We start from the raw sequence: 27,552 nt of genomic DNA, 5'->3' as shown, positions 1-27,552 counted from the left end.
GGGATCGAACCTGCACCCCCTGCACTGGAAGGTGAAGTTTTAACCACTGGACCACCAGGGAAGTCCCAGAATCCCCCTACTCTTGATGTCTCCTCCTAGGAATTTTCCATCCACTGACCTCCTCACTCTGCCATTGGTTATAAATCCCCTGCTGTCTTTGCCGTATTGGGGGTTGAACTCAATCTCTCTCTCTTACTGCAATAGTCTTGAATAAAGTCTTCCTTATTGTTTTAACAAGTGTAGGAGTAATTTTTCTTTAACACAATCAGTGGTGTGCCTGCAAGGCCCTACATCGGACAGCTAGCACAAGTAAGAAAAAAAAGTTTGTGTGTTCAGCCCCTGAGATGGGAGTTTGCTGACTGTCACAGCATAACTTGGTCTATCTCAATGATTCCATAGTGTCCTTGGGGTCTAGGACAGTGCCTGGCACTTGGAAGACATTCAATAAGTAAGAATAAATGAAAAAACCAAAGGTGCCAAAGAGATAGAGAGGCAAATGTAAAACTAATTTGCTTTATGACCTCCTTGGTATCCAAATTGCTAACAATGATCTTGATGAAGGCTGCATTAATGACTGTTATTACATAGGTCAGCATGATTAATCACCACTTTTGTTCACATTCTTAATTACTTAGGCAATCCAAATCCCTCTAAGACAGACAAAAAGATGATGATGATGGTGATGATGGTGATGATGGTGATGATGGTGATGGTGACGGTGACGGTGATGGTGGTGGTGGTGATGGTGATGGTGGTATTGGTGATGGTGGTGATGGTGATGGTGAGCATGATGAAAATAATGATCATAAATAACAATAGCTAATCTTTACTGACTATATGCCATGCACTATGCTAACTCTTTACATATATTTCCTAAATAAATCCTCACAACTCTATGAGATAGGTAAAATTTTTTTTTTTTTTTTTTTGCGGTTCGCAGGCCTCTCACTGCTGTGGCCTCTCTCACTGCGGAGCACAGGCTCCGGACGCGCAGGCTCAGCGGCCATGGCTCACGGGCCCAGCCGCTCCGCGGCATGTGGGATCTTCCCGGACCGCGGCACGAACCCGCGTCCCCTGCATCGGCAGGCGGACTCTCAACCACTGCGCCACCAGGGAAGCCCCGAGATAGGTATAATTTTTATCTCCATTTTAGAGATGAGCAAATTGGCCCAGGGAGGGGCAGTAACTTGCCCAAGGGCATGCAGCTACTAATAACATAGCAGCTGGGATGTGAACCCAAGCAGTCAGGCTTCAGAGCTGCACTCTAACTGCCTTGCTGTACTGCCTTGGACCCAATCAAAACAGAACCTGGTATATAGATGAGGGATAAATAACAAGGTCCTACTGTACAGCACAGGGAATTATATTCAATATCCTGTGACAAACCATAGTGGAAAAGAATATGGAAAAGAAGATATATGTATAACTGAGTCGCTTTGCTGTGCAGCAGAAATTAACACAACATTGTAAATCAACCATACTTCAATAAAAATTTTTAGAAAGTCTGTGCTCCTATAGGGTAGCTCATAATATTGTATTTTTAAATATTATAAACCATGTTAATGAAAGCATGATCTTAGTAAATTAAATGCTTAATGATATAAAAAACAATAACAAAATCCAACAACAGCAGAAGCCAGAATGTGGCGCATCACACTGGCAACTCTTGGACATCCTGTCCAGAAGCCACCCAATTGGACGAAGGGCAATGTAGGCAGGGCTGTTCAAAATATGGACCCCACAGTCAGGTGACCAGGGTGTGGGTCCCAGCTCTGCCCCTGACTCACTGTGTGACATTGGGCGGGTTCTGTAAACTCTCTCTTCTTCAGTGTCTTCATCTGTAGAATGGGATCATACTAGTACCTACATCGTTGAGAAATATAGGAGTTAATGTCTATAAAGCACAATTAAAAATTAACCTAGGAATCCTAGGTGTGAAGGAAAGATAAATGCTTCCTCATCAACTTCAATCGCAAACAGCCTGAGTCACCAGAACCCCTGAGACATACTTACCTAAGGGCTCAGCATGTTTACAATGTCGGCCCCACACTGACTCTTTTTCTTCAAAGGTAAATGGGAGCAGAAGGATTCCTTGCTGATGAAGGTAGCCTAGCTGCTAGGTCACCATGCCCCTCGAAGCCAACACCTGTCAACAGGGGAAGAAGGAAAACAAGTATATTCTGCATGGCTCCCTGCAGCTGCCCACTCATTTGATATCTCTCAGGATTATACTGTGAAGTATTTTTCAGCATTCAATATTTTAAAAATTCTTCCCATGGGGTTTTATTTCCCAGAAAAAGAAATCTCTTGCAGGTGATTTGTTACCTCTACGTCTATGAAGGCAACACACTCTATTTCCCAGATGTCACATTAAAAATCTGTCTCCACTCAGAATTGGCCACCAGTGTTATCTTTTAGCTAGTATTTGGTCCAAAAAAGAAAATAAAGAGAAGATGCTTTGATGCCGCTCATTTCCTTGAGGAAGCACTTTCTCCTTTAAGGTTTTGAAAAGCAGTATTCAGACCAAGCTCAGCTAGTCCTTCCCACACTGTATCCAATGAACCATCTCTGCCTGGGTCCCCCACAGCCCTGTGAGCTTGGGAGGGCGGGTTGGGTGCTTGGGTCCTATTCATGGCCTAGTGCAGTGTTTGCTTGGTGATCACCTGATAGGCAGTAATGTTGAATGGATGGACAAAGTTCCTTCCTACACACTTGAGTCTCCACCACCATCTATGTTGTGTTAAACATTTACCTGCATTTTGCTTGGGTTCAAATGGAGGTACCCCCCTATCACACCCACAGGCTCTCCCTCCTGCCAGGAGCCCTTGCTTCTCCCATCTCAGCAGCTCTGGCCATTCTGGTTTCTTTCCCAGGATCCCTCTTGTCTTAGTCTGCTCGGGCTGATACAACAAAATACCACTGGCTGGGCGGCTTCATCAGTAGACATGTATTCCTCACAGTTCTGGAGGCTGGAAGGCTGAGATGAGGGTGCCAGCTTGGTTGGGTTCTGGCTCAAAGACGCCACCTTCTCGCTGTGTCCTCACATGGCCTTTCCTCAGCATGCATGCCGGAAGGAGATCTCTCATCCTTTCCTTCTGAGGGCGCTAATCCCATCATGGGCCCCACACTTCACGATCTCATCTAACCCTGATCACCTCCCAAAGGCCCTTCCCCCCAATACCACCATATTGGGGGTTAGGACCTTGGCATATGAATTTTAGGGGGACACAGACACTCAGTTCATAGCACCTGCTCGTGCTGGCCCATAGGCGGGCACACCAGGTGAGGGCCTTTCCACAAGGTCCTCCCTGCTGTTGGGCACCATGACTTATTCTTCAGCAGGTTTGCTGGAGATCCATGTATGAGACCCTGGAGAGATGTCCCAAATGGACCCAGGGGGCTCTGTTTCAGAATGGGGGAAGGAGCTCCTGTAAGAGGGACCCTCCTATGCCTCCCACAGAAAACAGCTACAAACTAGAGTAAAAAATGCAAAATATAACTACTGAGCATGCCTGAGGATAAAAACAGAAATATTTTGGAGGGGGGTAAAAATGTGGAGGAAGCGACTGGCATGGGTGAGTTCACCTTTTGGTTGCTTTTCTCTGAGGAGAAGCACAGCTGCAGTGTAGGGTGGGGTGATGAAACGTCTGACAGGAAGGTCCCCCTCTGTGGTCCCTCTGGCTGAAGTAACCAGGGGAAGGAGCCAGGGAAAGCACGGCCATTGGACAGCAAAGGAGGAATGCCGGGAAGGAGAGCCAGATGAGGGCACCCTCAAACCCTGTGTATAAACACTGCCCAAGCCTCTAGCTGCCCTTCAAACTACACCTGCCTGGGACAGACAGAACAATCTCCACTGAGGTTGGAGCTGCTGTCCACTGCAGGTAAGACAGACTTGCAGTCTTAGTTTAGCCATGTGAGTCACCGCTAAAATGAAACCATCAACACTCTTCAGAGGAATATAACAGAACTCAGAGTCTCCGCAGCATAACATTCACAACGTCTGGGATACAATCTAAAATTACTCTACCAGGAAAATGCGACCCACTCTGAAGGGAAGAAATTAACAGAGGGCAACTTCAAGATGACGCTGACATTGGAATTGTCAGACAAAGACTTAAAGCAGCTGTTATAATTATGCTTGGTTAGGCAAGTACTCTCCTAATGAATGAGGCAATAGGAGACCTCAGTTTATAAATAGAAAATATTGAAAAAAACAAATGGAAACTTTAGAACTGAAAAATATATATTTGAAAATCACTGGGATTTAAAAATCCTGGAGTTTAATAGCAGGCTCAAGATGAGAGAGGTAAGAGGAAGTGAAGTTGAAGACAGGTCGTTAGAAATTACCTAGTCTGAAGAAGAAGAAAAAAGATTTTAAAAAGTGAGAACCTCAGGAACTTGTGGGGCAATGTTAAAAGAGCTAAGATATGGGTAATTGGAGTCTCCAAAGAAGAAGAGAGAAAGGGACTGAAAAAACTATTTAAAGAAATAATGACTGAAAACTTTTCAGTTTGGTAGAAAACATATATTTGTAGATTTAAGAGGTTAACAAAATCCAAAACAGTGAACACGCACACACAAAATCGTGCCTAGACACACCAGAGTCAAATTGAAGCCAAAGATAAAAATAAAAATCTTGAAATCCACCTAGAGAAAAATTAAACATTACTTACAAGGGAACGACAATTTGCATAACCACAGGACCCTCATAGGAATTATAGGGACCAGAATCCAGACCACCTTTACGTGCTGAAAGAAAAGCCACTTGTCAACCAGGAGTTCTATGTTCACAAAGATACCCTTCAAGGACCAAGGACCAAGGCAAAATAAATATCTACCGAGAAGAAGGAAAGCTGAGAGGACTTGTGTCCACCTGACCTGCACTGCAAGAGGTGGTCAATGAAGTCTTTCAGGCTGAAGGGAGATACATGTGTAAAGACAAAAGACTATTTCTCCTCTTAATTTCTTTGAAACACTGTTAGAAGGAAAATTTATAACATTGCCTTATGAGACATACAGTATAAGTAGATGTAAAACTTATGACAACTATAGCTTAAGATATGGCGGGAGAGGGGTAAGGATCCAATTGGGTGCAAGATTTCTATCTTTTTACATAAAGTGGTACAATATTAACTTTACTAAACTGTGAAAAGTAAGGATGTGTATTGTGAAACCTAGAGCAACTTCTAAAATATAATGCAAAGAGGTGTATCTGAATGTTCAGCAGGTAAATTAAAATGGAATTCTATAAAATATTCAACAAATACAAAAAATAAAGAAAGAGGGATAGAGAACAAGAAACATGTGGGCAAAGAGAAAACAAATAATAAAATGGTAGGCCTGATCTAACCACATCAATAATTACGTTAAATATTAATGGGCTGAACACTGCAATTAAAGGAGATTATCAGAGTGAATAATAAGACAAGACCCAACCATATGTTATTTATAAAAGATATAGTTTAAATATGACACAAGTAGATTGAAAATGAATGGATGAAAAAAAATACCATACAATGGGAGCATAATAAGGTAAGAGTGACTATGTTAATATATCAGTAAAATAGACTTTAAGGCCAAAAATATAAAAGAGAGAGACCTTTCATAAAGATAAAAGAATTGACTCATGAGGACGACATGACAGTCTTAAATGTGTATGTGCCCAATAATAGGTCCCTTAAAACACATAAAGCAAAATTGACAGAACTGAAGGGGGAAATAGTTCCACACCATAGTTGGAATATTTCAATACCCCTTTCTCAGCAGATGATGGGGGAAAAGTCAGTAAGACAAAGAGGACCTTGGGAATTCCCTGGCAGTCCAGTGGTTAGGACTGGCCACTTTCACAGCAGGGGCCACAGGTTCGATCCTTGGTCTGGGAACTAAAATCCCGCTAGCTGCTAGCTGCAAGGTGCGGCCAAAAAAAAAAAAAAAAAAAAAAAGGAAAAGACAAAGAGGATCTGACCAAGACGCTCGATCACCTTTACCAAATTGCTGTATGTAAAACACTACATCCAACAAATGAAGCAGGGTGGGATCGGAGGCTGCCTCTGACCCAGGGCTGAACCACTCAACAGACAAACTTGAGACCCTAGTACTGCAGAGGTATCAAAACATATGAAGAAGAAATTAGGAAAGTATTTAATAGATCCCAAAGAAAGCATTAATATAACATCTGGGAATGGTCAGTGTTTGATCTTCTTACATTTATTTTGTGATGCAGGATCACCCTTGTACTGTCTTTATCTCTAGTGACACGGGATACGAGGCACCAAAATCTTTGCAGTGTTGCCCCTCTCTCGCTCTCATTCACCCGTTTGTTCATATAGGTCCCCCCAGGATGGCACGCGGTCCCCTGCCGGCCCCCATAGCCTCTGATTGTAAGAGGGACCCTCTCCTCTCCTTTTAGACTCAAGATCACAGACAGGAGTGGAAACCCAGACGGCATTTTCATCCTTCTGTGTTGCAGAACTGAGAACTTCACGCCTGGAGGCATCCCTCGAGTGGACTGGAGAAAAAGCAGCACAGGTGACACTGAAATAGGCGGGAGACCTCAACTCAAAACAATCCTCCACTTTCCCTTGAAACTCTGAGCTGGGCCAGACCAGCGAATGGTTATGGGAGAGGAGGCCATGCAGAGCTGTAGAGGGCCCACAGGGTGACCCAGAGGGGACTGGACTCTGGGAAGGCACCTTGGTTCCCTTGAAAGAAAGGGAGGCTGCTTCAGAACACAGCTCTACATGCTGCCTGCAGGGGCTGGCATTTTCTATTCCCCCTGAAGGATGGGCTGAAAGAATATGAGCTCGAAGTACAGTTATTATTTTAAATTGAGATAAAAATCACCGTTTTAAAATGTACAATTCAATGGCATTTAGTCCATCTGCAGCGATGTGCTACCATCACCCCTATCCAGTTTCAGAACATTTTCATCCCCCCACAGAGGAGCCCCGGGAGCCATGTGTAGTCACTCTCCGTTCCTCCCTCCCTCCTGCCCTAGGAAATCAATGTGTTCTGTCTTGGTAGATTTGTGCATTCTGGACACTTCAAATAAATGGAATCACACACCATGTGGCCTTCTGTGTCTGGCTGCTTTCACTGAAGAGAATGTTTTCGACATCAAACTGCAGTTTGAGAAACATGAAGTGGCCAAAAAGAAAATTTTTCAAGTAGCAGCCTGGATGCAGAGAAACATCGACACCATTTCTTTGTGACCTTTGCAAGCCTGAGGCCTGTGTGTCCAAGAATCGGATGGTGGGAATTTAGCAAAATCACAGTGAGTCTCTCTCCTCTATCCCAATTCCATTTTTAAAAAAGAAGTACATACAGTATTCAGGTGTTAAGAAATATGTCTAAAGTGTGGACTTTAATTGAAAAGGTTAAATTTTCACATCAGAGCCACTGACACAGTGTCAGATTGTTAAATAAGGTGAAATACTAATGATGGGGAAAAAAGAAAACAGAAGAATGGGCTGCTAATGCCTCGGGGCACTTCTCCTGCGCTTGTAACATTCTGTGTGTACAGCGAAGCCGCTTCTGGTTCCCCTTCCCAGCCGAAAATTAAGACAGATGACAGGCGCTGTTTCTAGGTTTCTATGGGGACATCTGTGATGTCATAGACTGCTCCCAGGACCCCTTAGGATGTGGAGCTTGGGAAGCTGGTCTTCTCCCGGCCTGTGCTTGGACCTGCACATCCATAACTGAGGCTGTGTTCCCCTTGACACCCTGCTCCAGACCCGGAGGATAGGTCCAAGTCATCATTCAGGTGGCCAACCTTGGCCCTCTGCTCCACGTTCCCGATGTTACCCATCAGAGCCAGCACGCCCAAGAAGAAAAGTCTGGTGCCCAACTGGATAGAGAAGGGCCTGATCGTCCTACGGCAAGTGTCCAGCCGGAACGAACAGACCCCAGAATGGAAACTTCGCCAAAAAGAGCGCTCCCTCAGCAAGTCAGCTCAGGCCATCAACCGCTACTACAGGAAGATGGTACGGAGTCTCGGGAGAAAGGATGGCCCGACCACACGCAGGTCATCAGGAGATGACCTGCTTCTCCCACTGGATGAAAGGCCTTGAGGGTGGGGGGCTAATAAGAGCATCCCAGATCAGCTTGGCTGATGGATTACAGTGGGTGGATTCTGGGAGTGGATGGAGACTGGGAGAGAAGATGCAGTGTCTGCTCTGAGCCTTCCTTAGGGAAGTCTTGAGAAGGAGGGAATGGGGAGGAGAGAAAATAAGGAAGAGAAAGCGCGGGCGGGAAGGTTCAGGCAGGTACCACGCGCTGGGGGAGACTGGAGAGCCACCACACTCCCCAGGGCCCTCCTGAGTGGACTTGACTCTGGGCTCAGCCGACTGCAACTTCCAAAGCAAGGTCCCCACGGCCCTCATCAAGCAGCCAGTCTTCCGGGTGGGGACAGCCCACTGGGGTCGGCACACACGGCAGGCCCTGGCGCTCCGCCAGAAGATGGGAGAGGGGCTTCCCGGGTCCCTCTTCTCCTGCTGGTCTCATTTTCCTGCTCCTCAGAGCGATTTCAACAAGGACACCAGCCCCCAGGACAGCGGCTTCCTGTCTGAAATGGAGGAGCTCTGGCACAAGTTTCTCACACGTCCGGGCTGTCCCCAGTTCAGCACCAGGTCCACGTCCATGACCCACTATGGTGAGCGTGCCCAGCGGGGCCCCACGTGGGCACACCCCCTCCACCCAACCACCCAACCCACCCCTCAGAGTCCGGGACCCGCACGGGGTCCTGGCACACAGCAGCCTGCGGGGGTGGCCAGAGGGGACGTGTGCAGTGGCCACAGCTGCTGCTTCTGAAATTGGCTCTCAGCTGAGGCCAGAGTGGGAGGGGGAGGGAGGGAAGGAAAGGCCTGTATTTCTGGTCTCCCAGCCCTCTTGCTTTTCCTATGGTTTCACTCACCAAGATTCAATAGAGTTGGGACAGGGGAGGAGAAGGTTGAAGGTTCTGGAAGCTTCAGGAAAGAGGTCCATAGGGCCAAAGGCAGCTCATTAGGGACCAAGCCCTGAAAGGGGCCTTAGCAAGACTGTCGTCTAAGCCTACGTTGCTCTGATATGGATGAGAGGCTCCGAGAGGGCAGCTAAGGGCCCAGCCGCCACCCGAGTGGCATCGGTCAGGCCAGGTGTCATCCCACACCTCCAGCTCCGGGACCTCGGCTACTCCCATTTCCCCACACACGGCATTTTCCTTAGTGGTGTTGACATGGAGGCCGAGTGCCTGCAGCCAGCAACTGGGGTCCTGTGTGTGGATCTCAGGCGGCAGTCAGGCAAAAGTAGGGCCCCGCCCACCCGTCCAGGCTCTAAGCTTCCCGTTCTCAGTGCCAGGGCCTCAGAGAGCAGCCGGCACTGCAGGACTTAGAGGGGGAGCCACTTTTACAGGAGGGAACAGGACTGCCCTCCAGGGAAGGGGAGGCACCAGACTGCAGAGCTTAAGGTGCACCGGATCGGTTTCAGGTGGACACACCCGTGGTGGGTAGGGGGACAGAGCTACGCTTCGATTCAGTCGCGTAGTCCAATCCTATGCAATCGCTGAGAAAACCACCTTGAACCCTACCCAGCACTTAAAAGGAAAGGAAATACTAGTCTCTGTCCTGGAGGTCTTGGGAAGACTCGGCCTTAGCCGTCATCTGTTGGCACGTTTACCGTCCTGCAGGTTCAGCCACGACTCTCGATCTCCCCGAGGACAGGTGCATCAGCTCTGAGACCTGGAAGGTGACTGAGGACCTGCTCTCTGGTCAGGAGGGCTTGGACATGAAGGTGGACGGTGAGGACGGCCCTGCTGGGCACGTGTGACCCATGGGGTTCTCTCCTCGGACCCCAGCCCTGAGGTCCTCTGCCTTCATCTGCAGGGACCCCTGCTCCCCGCAAAGCCACCCGATCATGTCCCATGGAATTCCCTTCCTAGGACCGCCTTCCTGGCCCTATGTACCTTCCACAGGCTCCTGGGATGCATCCCTCCTTGATTAGAGGGACCCACATGCACTGTTCCTACAGACAAACACTTTTGTTTATCCAGAGGTGAAATCCACCCCCCCTTGAATTTGCCTGAATTCAAGGAAACTCCTCAAAAGTGTCCCCTGTGCACAGGGCAGCGTCAGGATGTCCCCTCTTGTCCTGACCCCCAGGCTCTGGGAATCTTGAAGCGTGCTTTGATGCTCTCATACACACTGGGCTGGGTGTAGGGGACGGACAAGGGTGTAGAGGAGCCCAGCTGGGCAGGGAAAGGTTTCAGGGGGAATCTTGAAAGGGGGATGTTATGGAAGATCCGGGGCAACTCAGCTGGGGGAGAGTCTGACCGACCCCCCCCGCCACCCCGCCTCTTGACAGGCTGCCAACTTCCCTTTAGTAAGAGTGCCTGCGAGTTCAACTACCTTCGGAAGACGAGTGAAGCCCAGGTGTTGAGCCCGGCCCCCAGCAACCCGGTCCTAGGGCAGAGCTACCCAAGGAAGTGGGTACCTTGGTACATCTCCGTCATCCACGAGAAGGTATGGCCGAGCGCGGAGCCTGGGCACGGATCCTGGTCCTGGCGCCCCGGCTCCACCTCCTGCCCGAGAGGATGCCCGACCCTGGGGGCTCTTGTTCTAGTATCTGTTTGGCTGTGTAAGCAGGTCCCAGACATGGCCTGAACTGACATCCAGACCCCCTTCCACGGCTTCTACGAATCAGATGTTTGACAAGCCTAGGTCCTGCCCATCTTCATCCCTGTGGGGGACAGTTCAGGCTGGCCTGGACATCACCCACTCTTACACAGCTCCCCCCGTGAGTCAAGACCTTCAACATCCATATATTCTTTAAAATAGTAATAACCAGCTTGATGGGCAATGATCTCCCTACGGGTTGACTCGTCGTGGTATCATTTTTTCCTACATGTTTATGAGAGGGACTGGCCCATAATTTACCCGCCCTGTCATTCCCTGTTTGCTTTTGGTGTCAGAGTTTTCTGGCCTCATAACAACAACAAAAGTTGGAAAGTTTTCGCTCTTTTTCTATTTTCTGGAAGAGTTGGCATAAGGTTGGTGTTATTGCTTTGTTAAATTCTGAAGAATTCATCATTGAAGCCATCTGTACCTGGCAATTTCTTACAGGGTTGGTTTTTAAAATAACAAATTCAATTCCTTTTAAGATATTCCAACTTCCTTTTCTCTCGTTTCAGTTTTGGTAAGCTATGTTTTTCTAGGAATGTGCCCATTTCATGTAAATTTTCAAATCTGTGAGCCTAACTCTGTGCACAAGAGTCTCTTAGTATTATTCTTCCAGAGTCTGGAGAAGATTCTGCCGAAGATCGCCTGTTTTTTTGTTCCTGACGTCGTTAACTTGTGCCTTCTCTCTTTTTCTCTTCACCAGTCTTATCAATGTTAAAAGTCTTCTCTTAGGTGATTCCCTGGTGGCGCAGTGGTTGGGAGTCCGCCTGCCGATGCAGGGGACACGGGTTCGTGCCCCGGTCCGGGAGGATCCCACATGCCGCGGAGCAGCTGGGCCCGTGAGCCATGGCCACTGAGCCTGCGCGTCCGGAGCCTGTGCTCCGCAACGGGAGAGGCCACAACAGTGAGAGACCCGTGTACCGCAAAAAAAAGAAAAAAAAAAATCTTCTCTTAGAATTAGCTTCATGGGTTTTTTTTTAACGTTTTTGTTTTTGTTTTAAGCTCGTGAAACTCTAGTGACAATTATGGAAATGTCACACAAAATGCTGTGTAGTTGGTGGGCACACAATGGGGACTCACGAGCCCTGATAGGGTGGGTTCATGAGTATTCATTTTAGCTTTATTCCCGAAACTGTACCTCTAATTTTATGGTAGATTTCATAATTCGTTTTCTTCAGAGTTCACAATTTAAAAAGCATCCCAACCATTGGAACAAGCAATTCCACTTTGGAAAATAGCCTGAGGATATAATCAGATAGTCTCACAGGTATACGTAAAAGGATGCTTTTGCAGTGCCGCTAGGAGAAGGAATTCCAGTGGAAGGGCTGCAGGCTGGGCTGCCACTAGGGGCTCACAACATGTCCTCAGGGTCCTCGTTCCCTCACCTCTGTGTTCGTCTGCCCTGTGGTAGGTAGCACCACCTGCAGAAGCAAGGTTGTGCTGTTGCAAAGTCAGCAGCCCCAGAGGAAAGGAGCGTCCCCTTCCCGGGAACCATGTCTGGTTTGGACACATCGTGTTTAAATCACCATGGCCTGGGTGAAGAAATGGGATTTCTCCATGACTATTTTAACATAATACTATAAATAATTCCCATATACCCTCCAGATTCCCCGAATGTTAAAATGTTGCTGATTTGCCCTGTCCTCCTCTCCCCGCCGTACCCCATCTCCCTATATCATCCATTCTTGTCCTGAGTTTTAAAAATTCTCTTCCTGGGCTTCCCTGGTGGCGCAGTGGTTGAGAGTCCGCCTGCCGATGCAGGGGACACGTGCCCCGGTCCGGGAGGATCCCACATGCCGCGGAGCGGCTGGGCCCGTGAGCCCTGGCCGCTGAGCCTGCACGTCCGGAGCCTGTGCTCCACAGCGGGAGAGGCCGCATCAAAGAGAGGCCCGCGTACAGGAAAAAAAAAAAAAATTCTCTTCCTGCTATGTTCTTTAGGCTAAATTTCCAGTTCTTTTTCTGAATTCTTGAGCTGGATACTTAGATCTTTGATTTTCCGTTGTTTCCCCTGATCCATGCATTCGAAGGCTATAAATCTGTCCTTAATCACAGCTTTCTAGTCGCCGGTCTTGACGTGTCCAGATGTTTGTTATCATTCAGTTTAAAATATTTTCCAACTTCCTTTGTGACTTCTTCTTGGACTCGTGGACTCCGTGGAAGCCTGTCACTGAACTCTAGTTATCTTTTCCTTCTAGAATTCTGTCTCTGGCCCCTTCCCTCTTGCCTGGAGAATTCCCTTTAGTATTTCTCTCAGTTGTTCAGCTCTGCTGGCGACGAATTCTTCCAGTTACTGTTTGTCCAAAAACACCTTTATTTTGTCTTCAGTTTTGAGTAATTAAGGGCATGGAGGTTTTGAGAGTGGATGGTGGAGGGGCAGTGGGCCCAGCCCTGACAAGCCCCTTGGAGGTGGCCCTTGGAGGGGGTGCTGGTTAGGTGTCCTCGGTCACACCTGGGGGCTGACCGGGAGCCAGGCCTGGAGATCCCCGGGCAAGGGTGGCCCTTAAGCAGGAGGTGGTTGGGGATGATGGGGGTGGGGTGGGGGGGGGGGGGGGGGGGGGGGGGGGGGGGGGGGGGGGGGGGGGGGGTCTAGGGCAGCAGGCCTGCTCTTCCTGGGCCCAGAGCTGCTGCTCTGCTGGGGGCTGGCGGTGCTGGAGGCGCGTCTGAGTGGCTTGACCGTGCCCGGGTCTGCCCTGTTTCTGCCCAGGACCGGTGCCTGTTTGCACTGGGGAAGGAAGTCCAGCGCCTCTCCGAGCTGGAGGTGCAGGTTCAGACGAAAGACGAGGAGATCCTGGCTCTCCAGGAGGAGAGGGAGGCCTTGAGAAAGCAGCTGAAATGCCTCCTGAAGAGCAAAAGCCAGGAGGCCTCGCTGAGCGAGGTCGTGACGGTGAGCAGAGGCAGGCGCTCCGCGGGCGGCACTGGCTTGGAGTAGCCTGACCTGTTCTAGCTGTGGGGGTTCCGTGTCCTTGCCTGTAACGTCGGGGTGGGCCCCCACCCCTCCCCAGCTCTGGGGGGCGCCCTGGAGGAGGCGGGTCGGGGTAGGGCTCTGTGTGGCCCAGGGGAGCCGTCGCTGGGTCTGAGAGCTGACTTCTTTCACGTCTGGGGATACAGCCAGTGTTTATGCCGGGTCCTCGCGTGAACTGGGGACTGGAGGCTTCCGACCACCACCGGACCCTCTGGCCGCCGCCAGAAAAGCTACCCAGGCACCGATGGTGGGGGACTGGTGGGCGGGGACAGCAGGAGTCTGGAGAGGCCTGGAAGCATCGTCCTGTGACCCCCGTTCCCCGGCCTCCTGGGGGCTGTCAGGCGTGAGCGGGCAGTGCAGGGCGGTGACCTGCGGGCACGTCTGAGGTCGGGCCCCTGCCAAACTCCTCCAGACTAGCGTGCTCGTTACTTCCAGGCCACTTGCCAGGGTTGCTCCTGGGGTGGGGGGGAGCGGAGCCAGAAACAATACAGCCCCCCAGGGCTGCCATCTGCACACTGTGGCCCCCTGCCCACCGACAGGGCACCCCTGGCAGGAGGACGGTGGGTCCCCCTTCCAGGAAGACAGGTCTCGGCAGCACGGCCCCTGGGGGAGCTGAAGGTGCAGATTGAAACCCTGAGGCTCCCACGGGCCTCTTGCAGGAGTGGCCGGCGGAGTCGGCGCCGAAGCTGCAGGGGAGACTGAACACCCTTAGGACCTTCCTCGGAGGCAAGGAGGAGCCGGAGCACAGGCAGCAGGTGCGGGCTGGCTGGGGCCTCCTCTCCCAGGCTGCCCACGCGATGCCCAGGCCACAGGCTCCCACCTGCTGTCCGCACCCGGTGGTCCCCGCCCAGGCGAAACCCTCGGCCACACTGGAGGGGAGCAGGGGAGGGGTGATGGGGCAGCTCCTGGAGATGCAGCCCCGGCCCCGCCCCCTGGGGGCCCCCTTCGCAGTGCACCCTCTGCCCCCGTGAATGGCCGAGCCCCTTTCCACAGGGGTCGGGCAGTCCTGCCCAGCATGCCCGTCCCTCCCCCAGATGCAGGGAGAGCACGCCATGACCGACAGAGGCAAGGACCTGGAAGGAGGCAGCTACGAGGAGGAAGAAGGCCTGGAATGGGAGGCCGAGCTGGCGGCGGACGAGGGGGCGAGGGCCAGTACCAGCAGGAAGGGGATTCTGCAGGAGAAGGCGGCGACGGTGGTGGCCGCAGAGGGCGCCGCGGAGGGGGAGGCCGCGGGCGGGAAGAGGGCTGCCTCCATGGCCCACACCTTCACGGGGGAGCTGAGAGCCCAGCTGGAGAAGCATGAACAGCTGGTCCGGGAGTTCCAGTTCCAGCTCGAGATCACGAGGACCAGACACTCCCTGGCAACAGGTGGGAAGTTGGAGGATGGTGAGGCGGGGCCAGCAGCGAGCATGCCCAGCTCTGCTGGCTTTGCCCCGTGTCCCTCTCAGCCGGGACCATGTGGCGGCGGCGCTGGAGCCCCGGGGTGGGAGCCAGCAGCCCTCAGCCTGGAGTCTCAGCCTGGAGCCCCCGGGATGATGCGGTGACCAGCACCCTCTCCTCCCCTCTCACTGTCGCCTCACCCAGGAGCCATCATGTCTTTACAACGACAAATGGAAATCCAAGAGTCCCAGCTGCAGAGCTTCAAAATGGAGAACGAGGCCTTGCAGAAGGAGCTGCGAGAGCGGAAGCAGCAGCTGCAAGCCATGTCCGACAAGGTGGCGGTGTCCTCCGTCACGTCACAGGCGTCCTCCCTCTGGGGCTCTGGGACCGGTGCCGTCTGTCCCATCCCCCTGATGGAGACACTTGACTAGGGAGCTGATAGTGGCGGAGCTGGGGTTCACACCCTGCCCCGCCGTGCTCTGCGCTGCCCTCTGTTCCCAGCAGTCATCTCTGTCTCCTGGGCCACTGGGCTCCTGGCCATTTCTCAAGCATCTCCTGGCCCCTGGGTCCCAGGGCTGAGACCCCCATGGACCTTAGGGAGATCGCCACTGCAATGAGCCCAGTGCATTGGTGACCTTAGGGATATCGCCAATGCACTGAAGCATTTGTATTTTTTAATTGAATTTTATTTTTTGGCCACGCTGAATGGCTTGCAGGATCTTAGTTCCCCGACAGGGATTGAACCCGGGCCCTCGGCAATGAAAGCACGCATGGAGTCCTAGCCACTGGACCGCCAGGGAATTCCCTGAAGCATTTTTAGCTTTTATTTTTATCCAAGTTTTTTGTGCACAAAGCTACACAGCTTAAGGAACCAAACAGTTCCACGGGCTTATTATGCGAAACAGGAGTCTGACCCTTCTCTTTCTCATTTGCCCATCCCCCAAGACAACCGCTTTCAACTCTTCTAGCTGATTCTTGAAGGCTGGCTCTTCGTATCTCGAGATTGCCTGCTTACAATGCCCATTCTAGACGTTCCTCCATCTTGGCATCATCTAACGCCTCCCTCTTTCCTCGCTTGCCTCCCCAGCCCGGGAACCCCTCCCCCTCCCCGTACTATTCCATCACGGCGTCAGTGAGTGGACACTGCATTTACACCATTGAGACGGTTATCAGGGGCACACGCACGTGACCGGAACACACGTTTTGTGAAACAGTATTAAGATCCATAAACCACATTTTAAAGCCACTGCCATCCACATCTTCTCTCTTTCTTGACCTACTCCCACAGTTTCACTGGAGCACATCCTTCAGTAGTTTTTTTGAGAAAGGTGAGTGAAGGTAAAATTTGGGGGACATCGTAAGGACATTCTGCAAATGTCCTTCTTCTACACATTAATAGAATCTGGTTGGAATAGAATTCCGGTATGGCTAGCACTTTCCCTCAGCAGTGTGAAGGCATTGCTCCACGTGTCCGAGCTTCTAGGGTTCCTGGTGGGAAGCCCAAACTCATCCTGACTCTTGCACTTTCTTACAGCATAGTTTTTGGTGGTGCTTCATTTCTCTCTGGAAAGTTGCAAGATGCTGCCTTTGTCCCTTGTGTGCAGAAGCTTCCATAGTTGGGACTTACTAAGGGTCTGTTTTCATTTGTCCTGGGCGCTCAATGGGCAACTGGAAACTTGTGTCCTTCAGTTCTAGAATTTTTCTTTGTTTATATAGTTTTTATTTCGTTCTCTCTGTTTCCTCTGAACCCTCCTTCTGGCATCTCCATCAATTGGCCAGTGGACCTCCCCTTCTGGTCTCTTTTTTCCTTCCTGTCTCTTCCCTCCTACCTTTCATCGCTTTGTCTTTCTGTTCCTTTTATGAGATTTCCTTAACCTTGGCAACAGCCCTCCTCCTGAGCTTTAATTTTGCTCATTTATGGTTCCCAAGGTCTTGCCTTTGCTCTCTGAGTGTTCCTCTCCCGCTTTTTTGGAAGCACACTCTCGTTTTGTTTCTCAATTGCAGTATGTCTCTGACCTCGCTGAGAGCGTAAGTGATCATTATGCGTTTTGGCTTCTTGTGCCATTTCTATCTCCTATAAGCTCCTTTTGTAAGTCTGGTTTTGGTTTCTGTTATTCCTGCAAGAATCTTGCTCCAAGGTCAGAGCTGCCTGGAATCTCTGAGCCCCTGAGTGATAATTTTGTGCTTTATGGCAGAGAGCTGGTCTTGGGCATTTCAGTGGAGAGTTAGTTCAGTGGTCATGTTGTTGGGTCTCTCCTCTTGGTTTGCCCAGATTCTCCTGGAATCTGGGAAACTGGGAAAATTCCTTTCCCGGAAAGTAAAGGCCCAGCTGCCGGTGTTTTAGGACCAAGTTGGGCAGAGGCTGCAGTCTCCACATTCAGCCCCCACAACCTGTGCCTGGAGCTGGGGGTCTCCACCAAGTGAGCTTGGCATCTCCCGGGCCAGAGACCCCCTGCGGCCCCCCGGCATCAAGTCTCCTGCCAGGTGGAAAAGGGGCAGGCGCTCGGCAGCTCCTGGTCAGGGACAAGTCTGCGGCTCCTGGTTTCTGAAATGATGTTCCTCGTCGTGTTGGTTTCCACGTCCAGAACAGCCCAGCACCACCAATTTCTGAGATGTCCAGGGCCTCTGACGGCTCTCCCCACTGCTGGCTCTGGAGCCAGCTTCCCAAGTGGGTTTGGTGCCGCCCCTCCTCCCCTCCCTGTCCAGCAGAAACCAACCGCGGAGCTTTCGTCTTACTGAGGTTCAGGGAGGGGGCTGTCTGGTGTCTCACCCCCAGCCCCTGAGCGAAGCCCCCTCTGCCTTGCAGTTCTCCAACCTCCGGGAAGACAAGAAACACATGGAGATGATGGGACTGATCGAGAAGGACAACCTTCTCCTCCGACAGGTGTCCGTGGGGTGGTCAGGGGGCAGCCGCAGGCCCGGATGGTGACGGTGGGGGGAGAGGAAGCTGGCAGATCCCTCACCGCTGGGCAACACCCCATTCAGCAAATCCAGAAGCACAGACACCCACAGGGGTCCCTGCCACGGCCAGGGCCGGGCTGACTTGAAGAGCTCCGGGAGAGGTGGCCGTCTTCAGGGGAAGGAGGGGGGGCAGGTGGGCCTACTGCGCCATCTCTCTGCCCCCCAGCAAGTGTCAGAGCTGGAGAAGGAACTGGTCAAGCGGGAATGGACCATCTCGGAGTTGGAGGCCAAGGTCAGCCAGCTGCAGGCCCAGGTGAACCAGAGCCAGGACCATCTGCAGAGGCGGAAGCAGCTGCAGGAGGAGATGCAGAACAAGAATGAGATGATCCAGCGGGCGGAACAGCAGGCCCACGTGGCCCTGGAGAGCGCCCAGTCCAGGGTACGCCCGGCTCCCCCCTCCTGAGGGCCTGCTCCGGGGCCCTCGCCCAGCGCTGCCCAGCGCCGACCCTGGGGACTGTGCATGGGTCCTCTGGCTCACCCCCCAGCCCTTGTGTCCAGGAATGCTGGTGGAGGAGGGGGCAAGGGTGCAATGGGCGTGGCAGCCTTAGACGTAGGAGCTGGAGGGTGCCACGTGTCGGGGCTTTGTCTATGGAGGAGCCCCTTGGGTTGTGCTGTGAAAGGGACCCAGGGGTGTGGGTGGCCAGCCAGGAAGGAGAAGGGCTCTGAGGTGGGAGAGAAGCAGTAATAATAATGCCATCCATGTATAACTTAGAGAGCACTTGCTGTGGGTCAGGAGCTGTTCGGAGCATTTATTAAGGCATTCAACCCTGTTAACAAAGCTGGGATGTGGCTTTCATGAGTGTCCTCACCTGATAGATAGGAACCTGCAGCAGAGAAGGCAAATGGTCCGTCTGAGGTCCCAGAGCTGCGTGGACGTGGTGCTAGGGTGTGAAGTGCAGGGTCTCCATTCTGAGCTCCCCATTAGATGTGAGCAAAGGCATGGGGCGGGGGATTTGGAGGGACCCGTCAGAGATCTGACTTGATTGAGTCCAAAACCAGCAAAGGTAAAGGCCCCAAGCTTGCAGGCTTTTGAAATATCATTTTCCCCACTCACCCACCGGGAATGCCACCTGTAACCAGCCGTGTTCTCCATCCTGTTGGGGCCGGCCTCCTGCTGGCCAGCTGACAGCATCACTGAGCCCCTCTCCCTTGCCTGTTATCTTTTATAAAACTGTGTTTCCCATCCAGCAGCATTCCCAGCTAAATCACTAGATGGGTGATGGTGTATAGATGGTTCCATTTCTAGTGGGTTTGGTGGAGCCCAGAATGCTGTGTTGAGAAAGATTCTGAGGCTCAGTCTGGGGTCGGCAGGAAGTAGTGCCATGACCAGTGAGTGATGCCTGAGACAGGCCCGGCTGTGGGGCACCGTGGATGGTTGTCCCGGGTGACTACCACCCCTTACCCAGCAGGAGGCACCTCTGGTACAGAGGGCGAGCCCCCGTTTCCCTCATGACCCCTGTACCTAGCATGGTGCCTGGCACAGAGCTGGCATTAATCCATGTTGGAAAGAAGGAAAGGAAGCCCTCTGCCCCCTCCAAGTCCAGGGGCTTGTGGCATCCCTGTCCCAGAGGCAAAGTGGACCGACTTGCGTGGCGTTAGGCAATGCCACATCTCTCCAGCGAGGCTCTCCCTCAGCATTTCTACATTGGCAGGGCCCCCGGACACTGAGGGTGAGAAGCTGGAGCTGAGCTTGTCACCGTGACTTGGGGGACACTGTCTGGGGGCTTCTGGGGTGCAGATCGGAGGAGTTTATTCTGAAATTACTGGGAGGCATGATTCACTCTCCTCTGCGGAGGTGGGCTGGGGCCCTGAGCACCCACAAGGATGCTGATGGCAGAAAAAGACTAGACAGCCTCAGGGGTCCATTCTGCTTAACGCCTGGTTAACGCCTGGTTAACGCCTGGTTAACCGTTTAATGCAGATGCCCACAGCATGGTGGAAGGGAGGGAGTACAATGACCAAAGGGGGGCTAACAGAGTCTGCAGGACGTTTTCTGCGCCACTGACAGTCTCCTGGGGGTCAGCAGGAGACTGTGGCTGAAGCTCCTTCAGGGAAGCGGGGGAAGGTCTGGGGCTCATTTAGAGATTTTTTTTGTTTTGTTTTGTTTTCTTGTGGTACGCGGGCCTCTCGCTGTTGTGGCCTCTCCCGTTGCGGAGCACAGGCTCCGGACGCACAGGCCCAGCGGCCATGGCTCACAGGCGCAGCCGCTCCGCGGCATGTGGGATCTTCCCGGACCGGGGCACGAACCCGCGTCCCCTGCATCGGCAGGCGGACTCTCAACCACTGCGCCACCAGGGAAGCCCCGGAGCTTTTGTTTTGTTTTGACCACATGCAGGTTTTGCTTTTTCAATTAAAAACAAACAACAAAAGCTTGGTGTGGCAGAAAGTCTTTGCACTTTGGTGTTAAGCTTCCTGGGTCCAGGTGGTGATCTGGCACCTTCTAGCTCTAAGGCGACCACGCTGACCTCTCCCACCCTGACTCCAATTCCTAAAGCCAGGAAACATGAGGCCAGGCCTACCTTCCCTAGACCCTCAGCGAGGTGGCAGGCGCGGAGGTTGCTGCCTCCTCCGCTAAAGGCGAGCTCGGTTATTTCCCCTGCGCTCACAGCTCGAAAGACTAAGAAACAAGATCATCCAGGCCACCTTCAACACCATAGGATTCAAGTCCTTGGCCACCGAGATCTCTGACAATGACATCCTGGAAGCCTTGCAGGTATATCCAGCCTCCTTGTCCCCGGGGCCACGTCTCCACACCAGCGCTCCAGGGTCTGCAGCTGGTGGCAGAGGGGAGAGGCCTGGATGGGAGGCTAGGGACCCCCATTCTTGTCCTGGTGGTGTCACCCTTTTACCGTGACCCCAGAACTGTCCTTTCTCTCTGCTTAGGCAGAGGGGACTAGGTCTCCCTAATGGGTGGCAATGTCCCCGAGCTGCTCTCAGCATTCAGCGCCCAGCAGCAGCTGCTGCAAACCCACCCAGTGCAGTAGGGAGGGGCCCAAACTGCTGGGTCCTGGGCATTTTCCTGCAGCAGGAGCCCATCCCCAGGCTCCGCCCAGCTCAGCCTCCTCCAAGGATGCTACTTTGCAGCTCAGCCTGGCCTCCGCTGGAATCCCTGCTGAGCCAGGAGTCTGGCACGGACCCTCTCCCCGGCCTTGGTCCATGCCAGCTCCTCACTGACAGGCAGAGGACTCAGAGGGGCAGGGCGGTGAAGGGGAAATAGTGCAGCTTTGGGGTGGCAGGAGTGAGTCACCACCTCCTGGACCTTAGCTTCAAAGCTGTGGGCCGGTCACTTGACTTCGCTGAGCCGTAGAGCTTCCCTCTGTACCCGGGACAGCGTGCCTGCCTTCCAGGCACCACGGGGCCCACAGCTCTGGGAGGAAAGCACCTGAAAGACAGGTGCTCCGTGCGGGGCCCCAAGCCTCCTTCGACAGCACAGCCCTAGACCCCAGCAGCTACCCATGACCTGCCACTGGTCCACACTTCCCTGGGGCTGGGTTCCTTTCCTCTGTGAGGGGGGGCGGGGAGTTAATGGTGCTCTTGCAGGGTGGCCACAGCCCTCAGGGCAGAGGGGACCTCTGCATGGGGACCTGGGGAGAGGTCTCTGTTGTTTGGGGCCTGGGGCCTGGTTACTGTTGTTTGTAGGAGGGGAAGAGGGAGGAAGGAGAGAGAAGGTGGGAGGGATGGGGGATGGGGGGGAGGGAGGGAGCGGGGAGGGGGATAGGAGGAGTCGTCACCATCACCCAGTAGCCAGGGAAAACCCCCTTCCTTTGCCAATGCCCCACACAAACCAGCAATGGGCCAGAGAGAAGGAGGCTGAGGAGGGGCGGGACAGCCTTCCCTGCGCCCAGGACAGAAGGGACTTGAGGTTAAGACTTGACGGCCTCTGAGGTCTCTGGGAGTCTGGGCTCCCAGCAATTCCCAGAGGACTAAGAAGTGCATTTGGGGCAGACTCCAGGGGTGAGATGACCTGGAGCCGATGGTGGGCATCTCTCCCCAGCTCCGAGTTCTGTGGCTTCACCCCTGTGCCTGGATCAGCCGTGGTGGGAGGGCTTTCAGAACAGAAATTGGCAAATGCTACAAACCAGAGCTTTTTATTTTCTCCTGGAGAACAGGTTGCAAATATTCACCAGCACAGCACTGAGGCAGCGGGCTCTTCTCGGGGAGGGAAGGGTGGTGTCCCAGGAGCCTGCAAGGACTGGGCACACGCTGCTGCATGTCTTTTCTAGGGGATCATCTCAGAGAGAACTGACTACTACAACCAGTTGAAACAGAAGGGGATTAAAGTTCCCCCCCTGCAGCAGTCGGAGATCTTATCCTCACCCAGCAAGTCCAAGAAGATAAGCTCCAAGTAGGCCCAGCTAGGACCCCAGGCGCAGCCAGTCCAGTGGAGGCCAGGACCCAACCTGGGTGTGCCCTGTGTGCCCCCCCTTCTCCTCCGTCAGGCCCCATGGCCTCACCCTTGCGCCCAGATTCAGAATTACACCTGCTGTTGGCCACCGTCTCACCTTCTCCTTCACTAGCACACACAGGGGAGCTTGGGCTACATGGACACCCCCCATTCCAAAACTCACTCGTTGGGGGTCAGCACAGCAGCCTGCACCCCTGGCTCCTTCCTGGGAAGACCCTACGCTGAGCAGGGTGCCCTCTGGTGGTGCCAGGTGTAGGAGGCCTGAGACTGGGCTCCTGTCCACCGCATTCGGTTCAGATCCCAGAGCGGTCCTTCTCTGCCGCACACACCTGCGGCGGTTCCCCTGACAGGGGCTCCCCAGCTGGGGCACTGTTTTGCTGGTGCGACCCCGTGGAAGAAGATGGGTCGGGCTGCGGCACTTCTGTTCACATCCATCGCTCCTGAGATGAAAGATCTGCGAGGACAGGCACGCTTGTCAGTGTCGTTCACAGAGACCTGTGCCCGGCACACAAACACGTGCTGAACCTAGTCAGTCCTCGGCCTCTTCTCTTTGCTCTCTACGCTCACCTGTCCACGCATTCTTTCATCCTTTCCTTCGAGCAGCGCCCGCTCGCGCATGGCCGCCCCACCCAGGCCTCTGGCCGCTCAGAGCGAGCGGAAGGCCGGCTGGCGGCTGGGGAACCTGATGACTGGGCGCCCCCGAGAACAATCCGGTGTTTCGGTTCTAACCAGGCGCGCTTGCCATCCCTCCTCCCCCCACTGAGCCCGCTTCTGCGCTCGAGCCCGGTTCCCGGCGGGGAAACTGCAACAGTTGAGAGGGGTCTAGGCCCTGGAGAGAGGTGCGCTCTGCGGCCCTTGCGGCTCCTGCGGCCCCGGCGGCCCTTGCTGCTCCTCGCCCCTGCAGCACGCACCTCCTGGAAGGCCTTGGGACCTCCCTCTTGCTCCGCCCCTGCCACGCCCCCGGTAACGGCCCCGCCCCTCCACCCCTCCACCAGGCCCCACCCCCGTTCCCGGAGTCCGGCGGCCTCCCACCCACGGCCTCAGATGCCGCCCCATTTATGCCCCGCCCCGACCTACCTGCCCGGCCCCTTCCCCGTGCCCCACCACCCACCGCCTCGCCCCGCCCACCCCAGCCCTGCTCCGCCCCCGCTCAGGCCCCACCACCCACTAGGCCCCACCCCCTCCAAGGCCCCGCCCCCCTCAGGCCAGGGACACGTCCGCGGCGCGCGGAGCGGCCGGGGGCTGTCGAGCCAGGTGAGACACGGGGTCGTGGTGCGGTTTCCTCGAGTAGAAGGAGGTGGTGGGCTTGGTTTCAAGTGGGCAGTGGGCAGAGACCCCACTGGCGAGGCCCAGTGCAGCCCCCCGCCCCGCTAGGCCGCGGCCTCTGTGAGCGGCCGGCCCGGGAGAGAGGAGTTGCTGGGGTGCGGGCGGGGTTGAGGCTGTCCCGGGCCCACAGACCCCGAGGCTAACTGCCTTCGCCGCTCCTGCTGGCCGCCCGGGACGCCCCAGGGCCCCTTTCCCTTCCCTGCCCCTGGCAGCGCCGCTCGCTCCTCTTCACCTTTTCTTTATTTTCTGTCTTTCTTTAAGGTTGGAGGCATCTGAGGCTCCTCAGGTCCTGAACTGCGGGCTGGGAGGAGGTGAGATCACTGGCCGGGCTCTGACCATCTTCCTGGACCGCAGAGGCTTCGACCCCCAACGCCGGGACTCTCCCCTTGTAAGCTGTGGGCTCCTTGGAGGTGCCTTGGGGGTGAAGGGGTCTAATGTATATGCAGCCCGTGTGTGCCAAGGACTCTGTCCCCACACACTCCCAGGAGGCGGTGGTACCCCTGAGGGTCCCAGGGCTTAGCAGGTGTCCCTGCCAGGCAGCACAGCCCCAGGGTCCTGTGACACTGTGTGGCCGTCGCGTGTGGGTTGGACAGACCATTACAAGCAGGTGAATGAAGCCCTCAGAAGCTCAGCTCCAGCACCTCACCGCTTCTGGTGGCGTTCTCCGGCCAGGACTACTTGACGGCCACCATCCGCGTCAGTCAGGAGCTTGTTCTGCTGCAAATAACAGGAACCCACTGTCCCAGGCTTGCACAAAGTGAGCTTGACCCTCCTCAGATCAAGAAGCTCATGGGTGGGCAGCTGGTGTGGATTTGGAGACCCAGCACCACTGGGCTGGTGTGGCAGGATATCCAGATTGCAAAGTGGCTGCTCAGCTCCAGCCATCACTTCAAGGCAGGAAGAAGGAAGTGGCTGTTCTTTTGTTCATGAAAGCAAAAGCCTCCTACCCCCTGCTGCACCCCAGCACCTTGCTCATATCTGGGTGACATGGGAAAGCAGGGGTCAGAGTATTAAGCTTGTCTTAGCCCGTGACTGTCACTTTGGGCTGGCACACTGCTGCCTGAAACAAGATGGGGACTCTGGCCACAGGAGGGAGGGTGGACATTAGGTAGGTAGCTAACAGAGCTGGCCCTTAGCCCCTTTCCTGGACACATCCTGGGAAAGCAGAACCCACGCTCAACAAATGCTTGGCCTTCCCCAGGCCTGAGACCCGGCCTGCATGGCTACCCCAGAGCACAGGATCCCACAGGAAGGACAGGCTTTGTGGCTTTGAGACAAGCTCCCTTCCTTTGTCCCATGGGCCTGGGATTTGGGAAAGGGCAAACGTGGAAGCATTTCGGGGGTTTAAGAACTGCCGGATTTCCTGAGTTTCTGGGTTCGCTTCTTGCTAAGTGGCTCACTGTGCTTTTAAGCCTCTGTGTCCCAGATTACCTGGACAAAAGGTCAGGTTTTCCCAGGCTGGCGGGAGCTGAGCAAAGTCTCAGCCCCTGGACTCCCAGCAGGGCACAGCGGTGGGTGAGGGAGGGGCTGCAACTCGGACAGGCCAGAGGACACAGCTGCTGCTGCTGCGCAGGCCAGGCGGGCCTCCTCCCCCTACTGGACAGGCTGTACCCGCTGCCCCCAGTCCGGCTGCCCGGCTTGCCCCGTCCCCTTCCTTTCCAGCCTCCAGGGATGGCTCTGGGGCCTTATCTGGCAGGAATGGGAGGAGGGAAAGCCGTTAGTTATCAGGCTTGGTGACCTGGCCCCAGCCAGGGGCCCTCCAGGGTGGCAGCAGCTCTGCCTGGAGGCCCCCCCCTGCCCTGGGGGAGCAGGCTGGGTGGAAAAGCAGCCTCTCGCATTCCTGAGGGCAGGGTTTGGCAGACTTTCAGACTCCCTGTTGGAATTCCCTCTTGCCTCCTCCCACGTGACCCTGGACAAGTGGCCTAACCCCTCTGCATCCTGGTCACCTCCCAAGCTGGATGAGAGGATGCAGGCAAAGAGCCAGCCCACCTGGCCCGTCACGGCCCCCAGGCAGACCCTCACCCCAAGAGCAGGGCCACACGAACCCTGCCCCTGGCCTCACCGGGTCTGGAACAGTGTGTCTTGGGAGGCTCAGCCCACCTTCTGCCCCTCCCGCCAGAGCCCCGTGGCCCCCAGGATGCAGCCCCAGGAGAGTAGCATCCAGTACAGTAGGTGGGAGGACAGCAGCCGGGATGAAGTCAGCGTGGCCAGCGGGCCCGGCGCACAGGAGGCCTCGGGCTGTAAGAGGTGAGGGGCTGGGAGGAGGGCCCCCCTGGCCCTGCGCAGGCCCCTCCCATCCTTCCTGCCAGCCTCTGCTCTGCGCCCACTGGGCGCCCACCCCAGGCGGTCTCGGCAGACCCGGGCCCCACACCTTCCCCGGTGTCTCCACCACTCCCCTCCCTCCTGTCTTCCAGTCCAGAGCGCCTGGGCTGCCCTCCTCCACAGTCCACCTGCCCAGGGCCCCCTCCTTCTCCTCCCCCCGCCCCCCCACCCCCGCACTGGGGGCCGCCTGGGGGCTCACGTGCCTGCGGTTCTCACTCTAGGGTCTCCCGGAAGCTGTGCTCGGGCAAGCTGGGCATCTCCTTGAAGGTGCTGGGTGGAGTGGCCCTCTTCTGGGTCGTGTTCACCCTGGGCTACATCACCGGCTACTTCGTGCACAAGTGCAAATGAACGCTGCCCAGAGCATGCGCCCAGGGGCATGGGCTCGGAGGGACACCCCGTGTGCGAGAACCCCTCCGTGTACACAGACCCACCAGTCTACACGGACCTTAGTGTATACAGCCTCCCATATACACAGACCCTCCTCTCTCTACACAGGCTCCCCTCTGTGTTCACAGCCCCTCACCATGCACACAGACACTCGCCCCCAGACCAGTGCACAGACTCCAGGGGCACAGGGGGCACACATATTGGCCTCAAGCTCACAGGGACACCACTGTGCACAGCTGTCACGGGCATCCACAGGCGTACAGCCAAACAGGGACACGGGTACACAAGGACACACACCTGCACGCCTGGCGCACACAGCCACCCAGGGGCCCACGAGGCTGGGAGACCGGGCCCAGCCTGAGCTGGGGCTCAGGATACACCCAGGCTAGGCCCTCAGTCCAGGGCCCCAAGAGCTCCCTTTCTCCCCGCAGCCGAGGGCACAGGCCTGGCAGCCCCAGGGTGGGGTCGTCCCTGGGTGGGCATTGTGCGGAGCTGTGTGGCCCTGACCAGGCCCCTGCCCTCTCTGGCCCTTCTGACTCCCGTTGTGAAAGGATGGCTCTGAGGGGGTGTATGTGTGTCCCTCTGTACATCCACCCTCCCCGGGGGCTGAGTCATTTCCTGGGTAGAGGGGCCTTAGCCCTTGTCCCAGACCCACCTCTGCATCTTCCCTCCAGGGAGGTGGACACGTTCCCCAGGGCTGTCCACCCCACAGAGTGGTCCCTGCAGGAGCCCGGCCCCTCCACCGGCACCCTGTAGGAGGCCCAGACCCTGCACACGGAGGTCGTCATTAAATGTCTGTTGAATGAAAACACGATGACAGTGTCTCCCGTGGGTCTCCCCGGCGAGGCGTGACTCACGGCCCCCGATGTGAGGGCAGCTGGAGGGCATCTGGACAGCGGCCGGGAGGCCTGGGAAAGGGCCTGTGAGCCTCCCGCTGGCTCTGGGCCTTGGGATGCGCCCCGTCCTGGCCAGGCCCTCTGCCGGGAGGTGGGAGCACAGGGGCAGGCCTGCGGGCGCGCATGTGGCTGGACCTGCTCCTGCCTCTCCTGACCATGGACAGCGCCTTGCCGGCTCTGCTCCAGCTCGCTTGGCCCTCGCCTGCTGTGAACTCACGCCCCAGACCCCGCAGACCCCTTGCCAGAAACACCTTCTTAGGGAAT

At 54.9% G+C, this 27,552-nt stretch overlaps 2 protein-coding genes across 2 annotated transcripts; both read left to right on the top strand.

The window, feature by feature from the left end:
* The first annotated feature begins 7,796 nt into the window (after nucleotides 1-7,796).
* Nucleotides 7,797-22,301, top strand: CCDC27 (coiled-coil domain containing 27). Its single transcript, XM_027108314.1, has 12 exons — nucleotides 7,797-7,982; nucleotides 8,518-8,650; nucleotides 9,662-9,772; nucleotides 10,336-10,493; nucleotides 13,354-13,533; nucleotides 14,271-14,366; nucleotides 14,646-14,979; nucleotides 15,196-15,326; nucleotides 17,798-17,875; nucleotides 18,119-18,331; nucleotides 20,561-20,665; nucleotides 22,176-22,301. The coding sequence occupies exons 1-12, from the start codon at nucleotides 7,797-7,799 to the stop codon at nucleotides 22,299-22,301; spliced, it is 1,851 nt and encodes a 616-aa protein (XP_026964115.1).
* A 3,512-nt stretch (nucleotides 22,302-25,813) lies between these two features.
* On the top strand, nucleotides 25,814-27,285 carry SMIM1 (small integral membrane protein 1 (Vel blood group)). Its single transcript, XM_027110737.1, has 2 exons — nucleotides 25,814-25,930; nucleotides 26,227-27,285. The coding sequence occupies exons 1-2, from the start codon at nucleotides 25,821-25,823 to the stop codon at nucleotides 26,351-26,353; spliced, it is 237 nt and encodes a 78-aa protein (XP_026966538.1). The 5' UTR covers nucleotides 25,814-25,820; the 3' UTR covers nucleotides 26,354-27,285.
* The last annotated feature ends 267 nt before the right edge of the window (nucleotides 27,286-27,552 follow it).

Source organism: Aethalodelphis obliquidens, unplaced genomic scaffold (assembly GCF_003676395.1).
Source record: "Aethalodelphis obliquidens isolate GAN/ISIS:26980383/991018 unplaced genomic scaffold, ASM367639v1 scaffold9, whole genome shotgun sequence".
Taxonomy (NCBI): Eukaryota; Metazoa; Chordata; class Mammalia; order Artiodactyla; family Delphinidae; genus Aethalodelphis; species Aethalodelphis obliquidens.
This window is presented reverse-complemented; position numbering and strand designations above follow the sequence as displayed.

Excerpts from the sequence above, each read along its gene's own strand:
- CCDC27 (XM_027108314.1), top strand. The coding sequence starts at position 7,797 with ATGTTACCCATCAGAGCCAGCACGCCCAAGAAGAAAAGTCTGGTGCCC. Across the intron at positions 7,983-8,517 it reads ACCGCTACTACAGGAAGATG|AGCGATTTCAACAAGGACAC; the intron begins GTACGGAGTCTC and ends CCTGCTCCTCAG. Across the intron at positions 10,494-13,353 it reads TCTCCGTCATCCACGAGAAG|GACCGGTGCCTGTTTGCACT; the intron begins GTATGGCCGAGC and ends GTTTCTGCCCAG.
- SMIM1 (XM_027110737.1), top strand. The coding sequence starts at position 25,821 with ATGCAGCCCCAGGAGAGTAGCATCCAGTACAGTAGGTGGGAGGACAGC. Across the intron at positions 25,931-26,226 it reads GAGGCCTCGGGCTGTAAGAG|GGTCTCCCGGAAGCTGTGCT; the intron begins GTGAGGGGCTGG and ends TTCTCACTCTAG.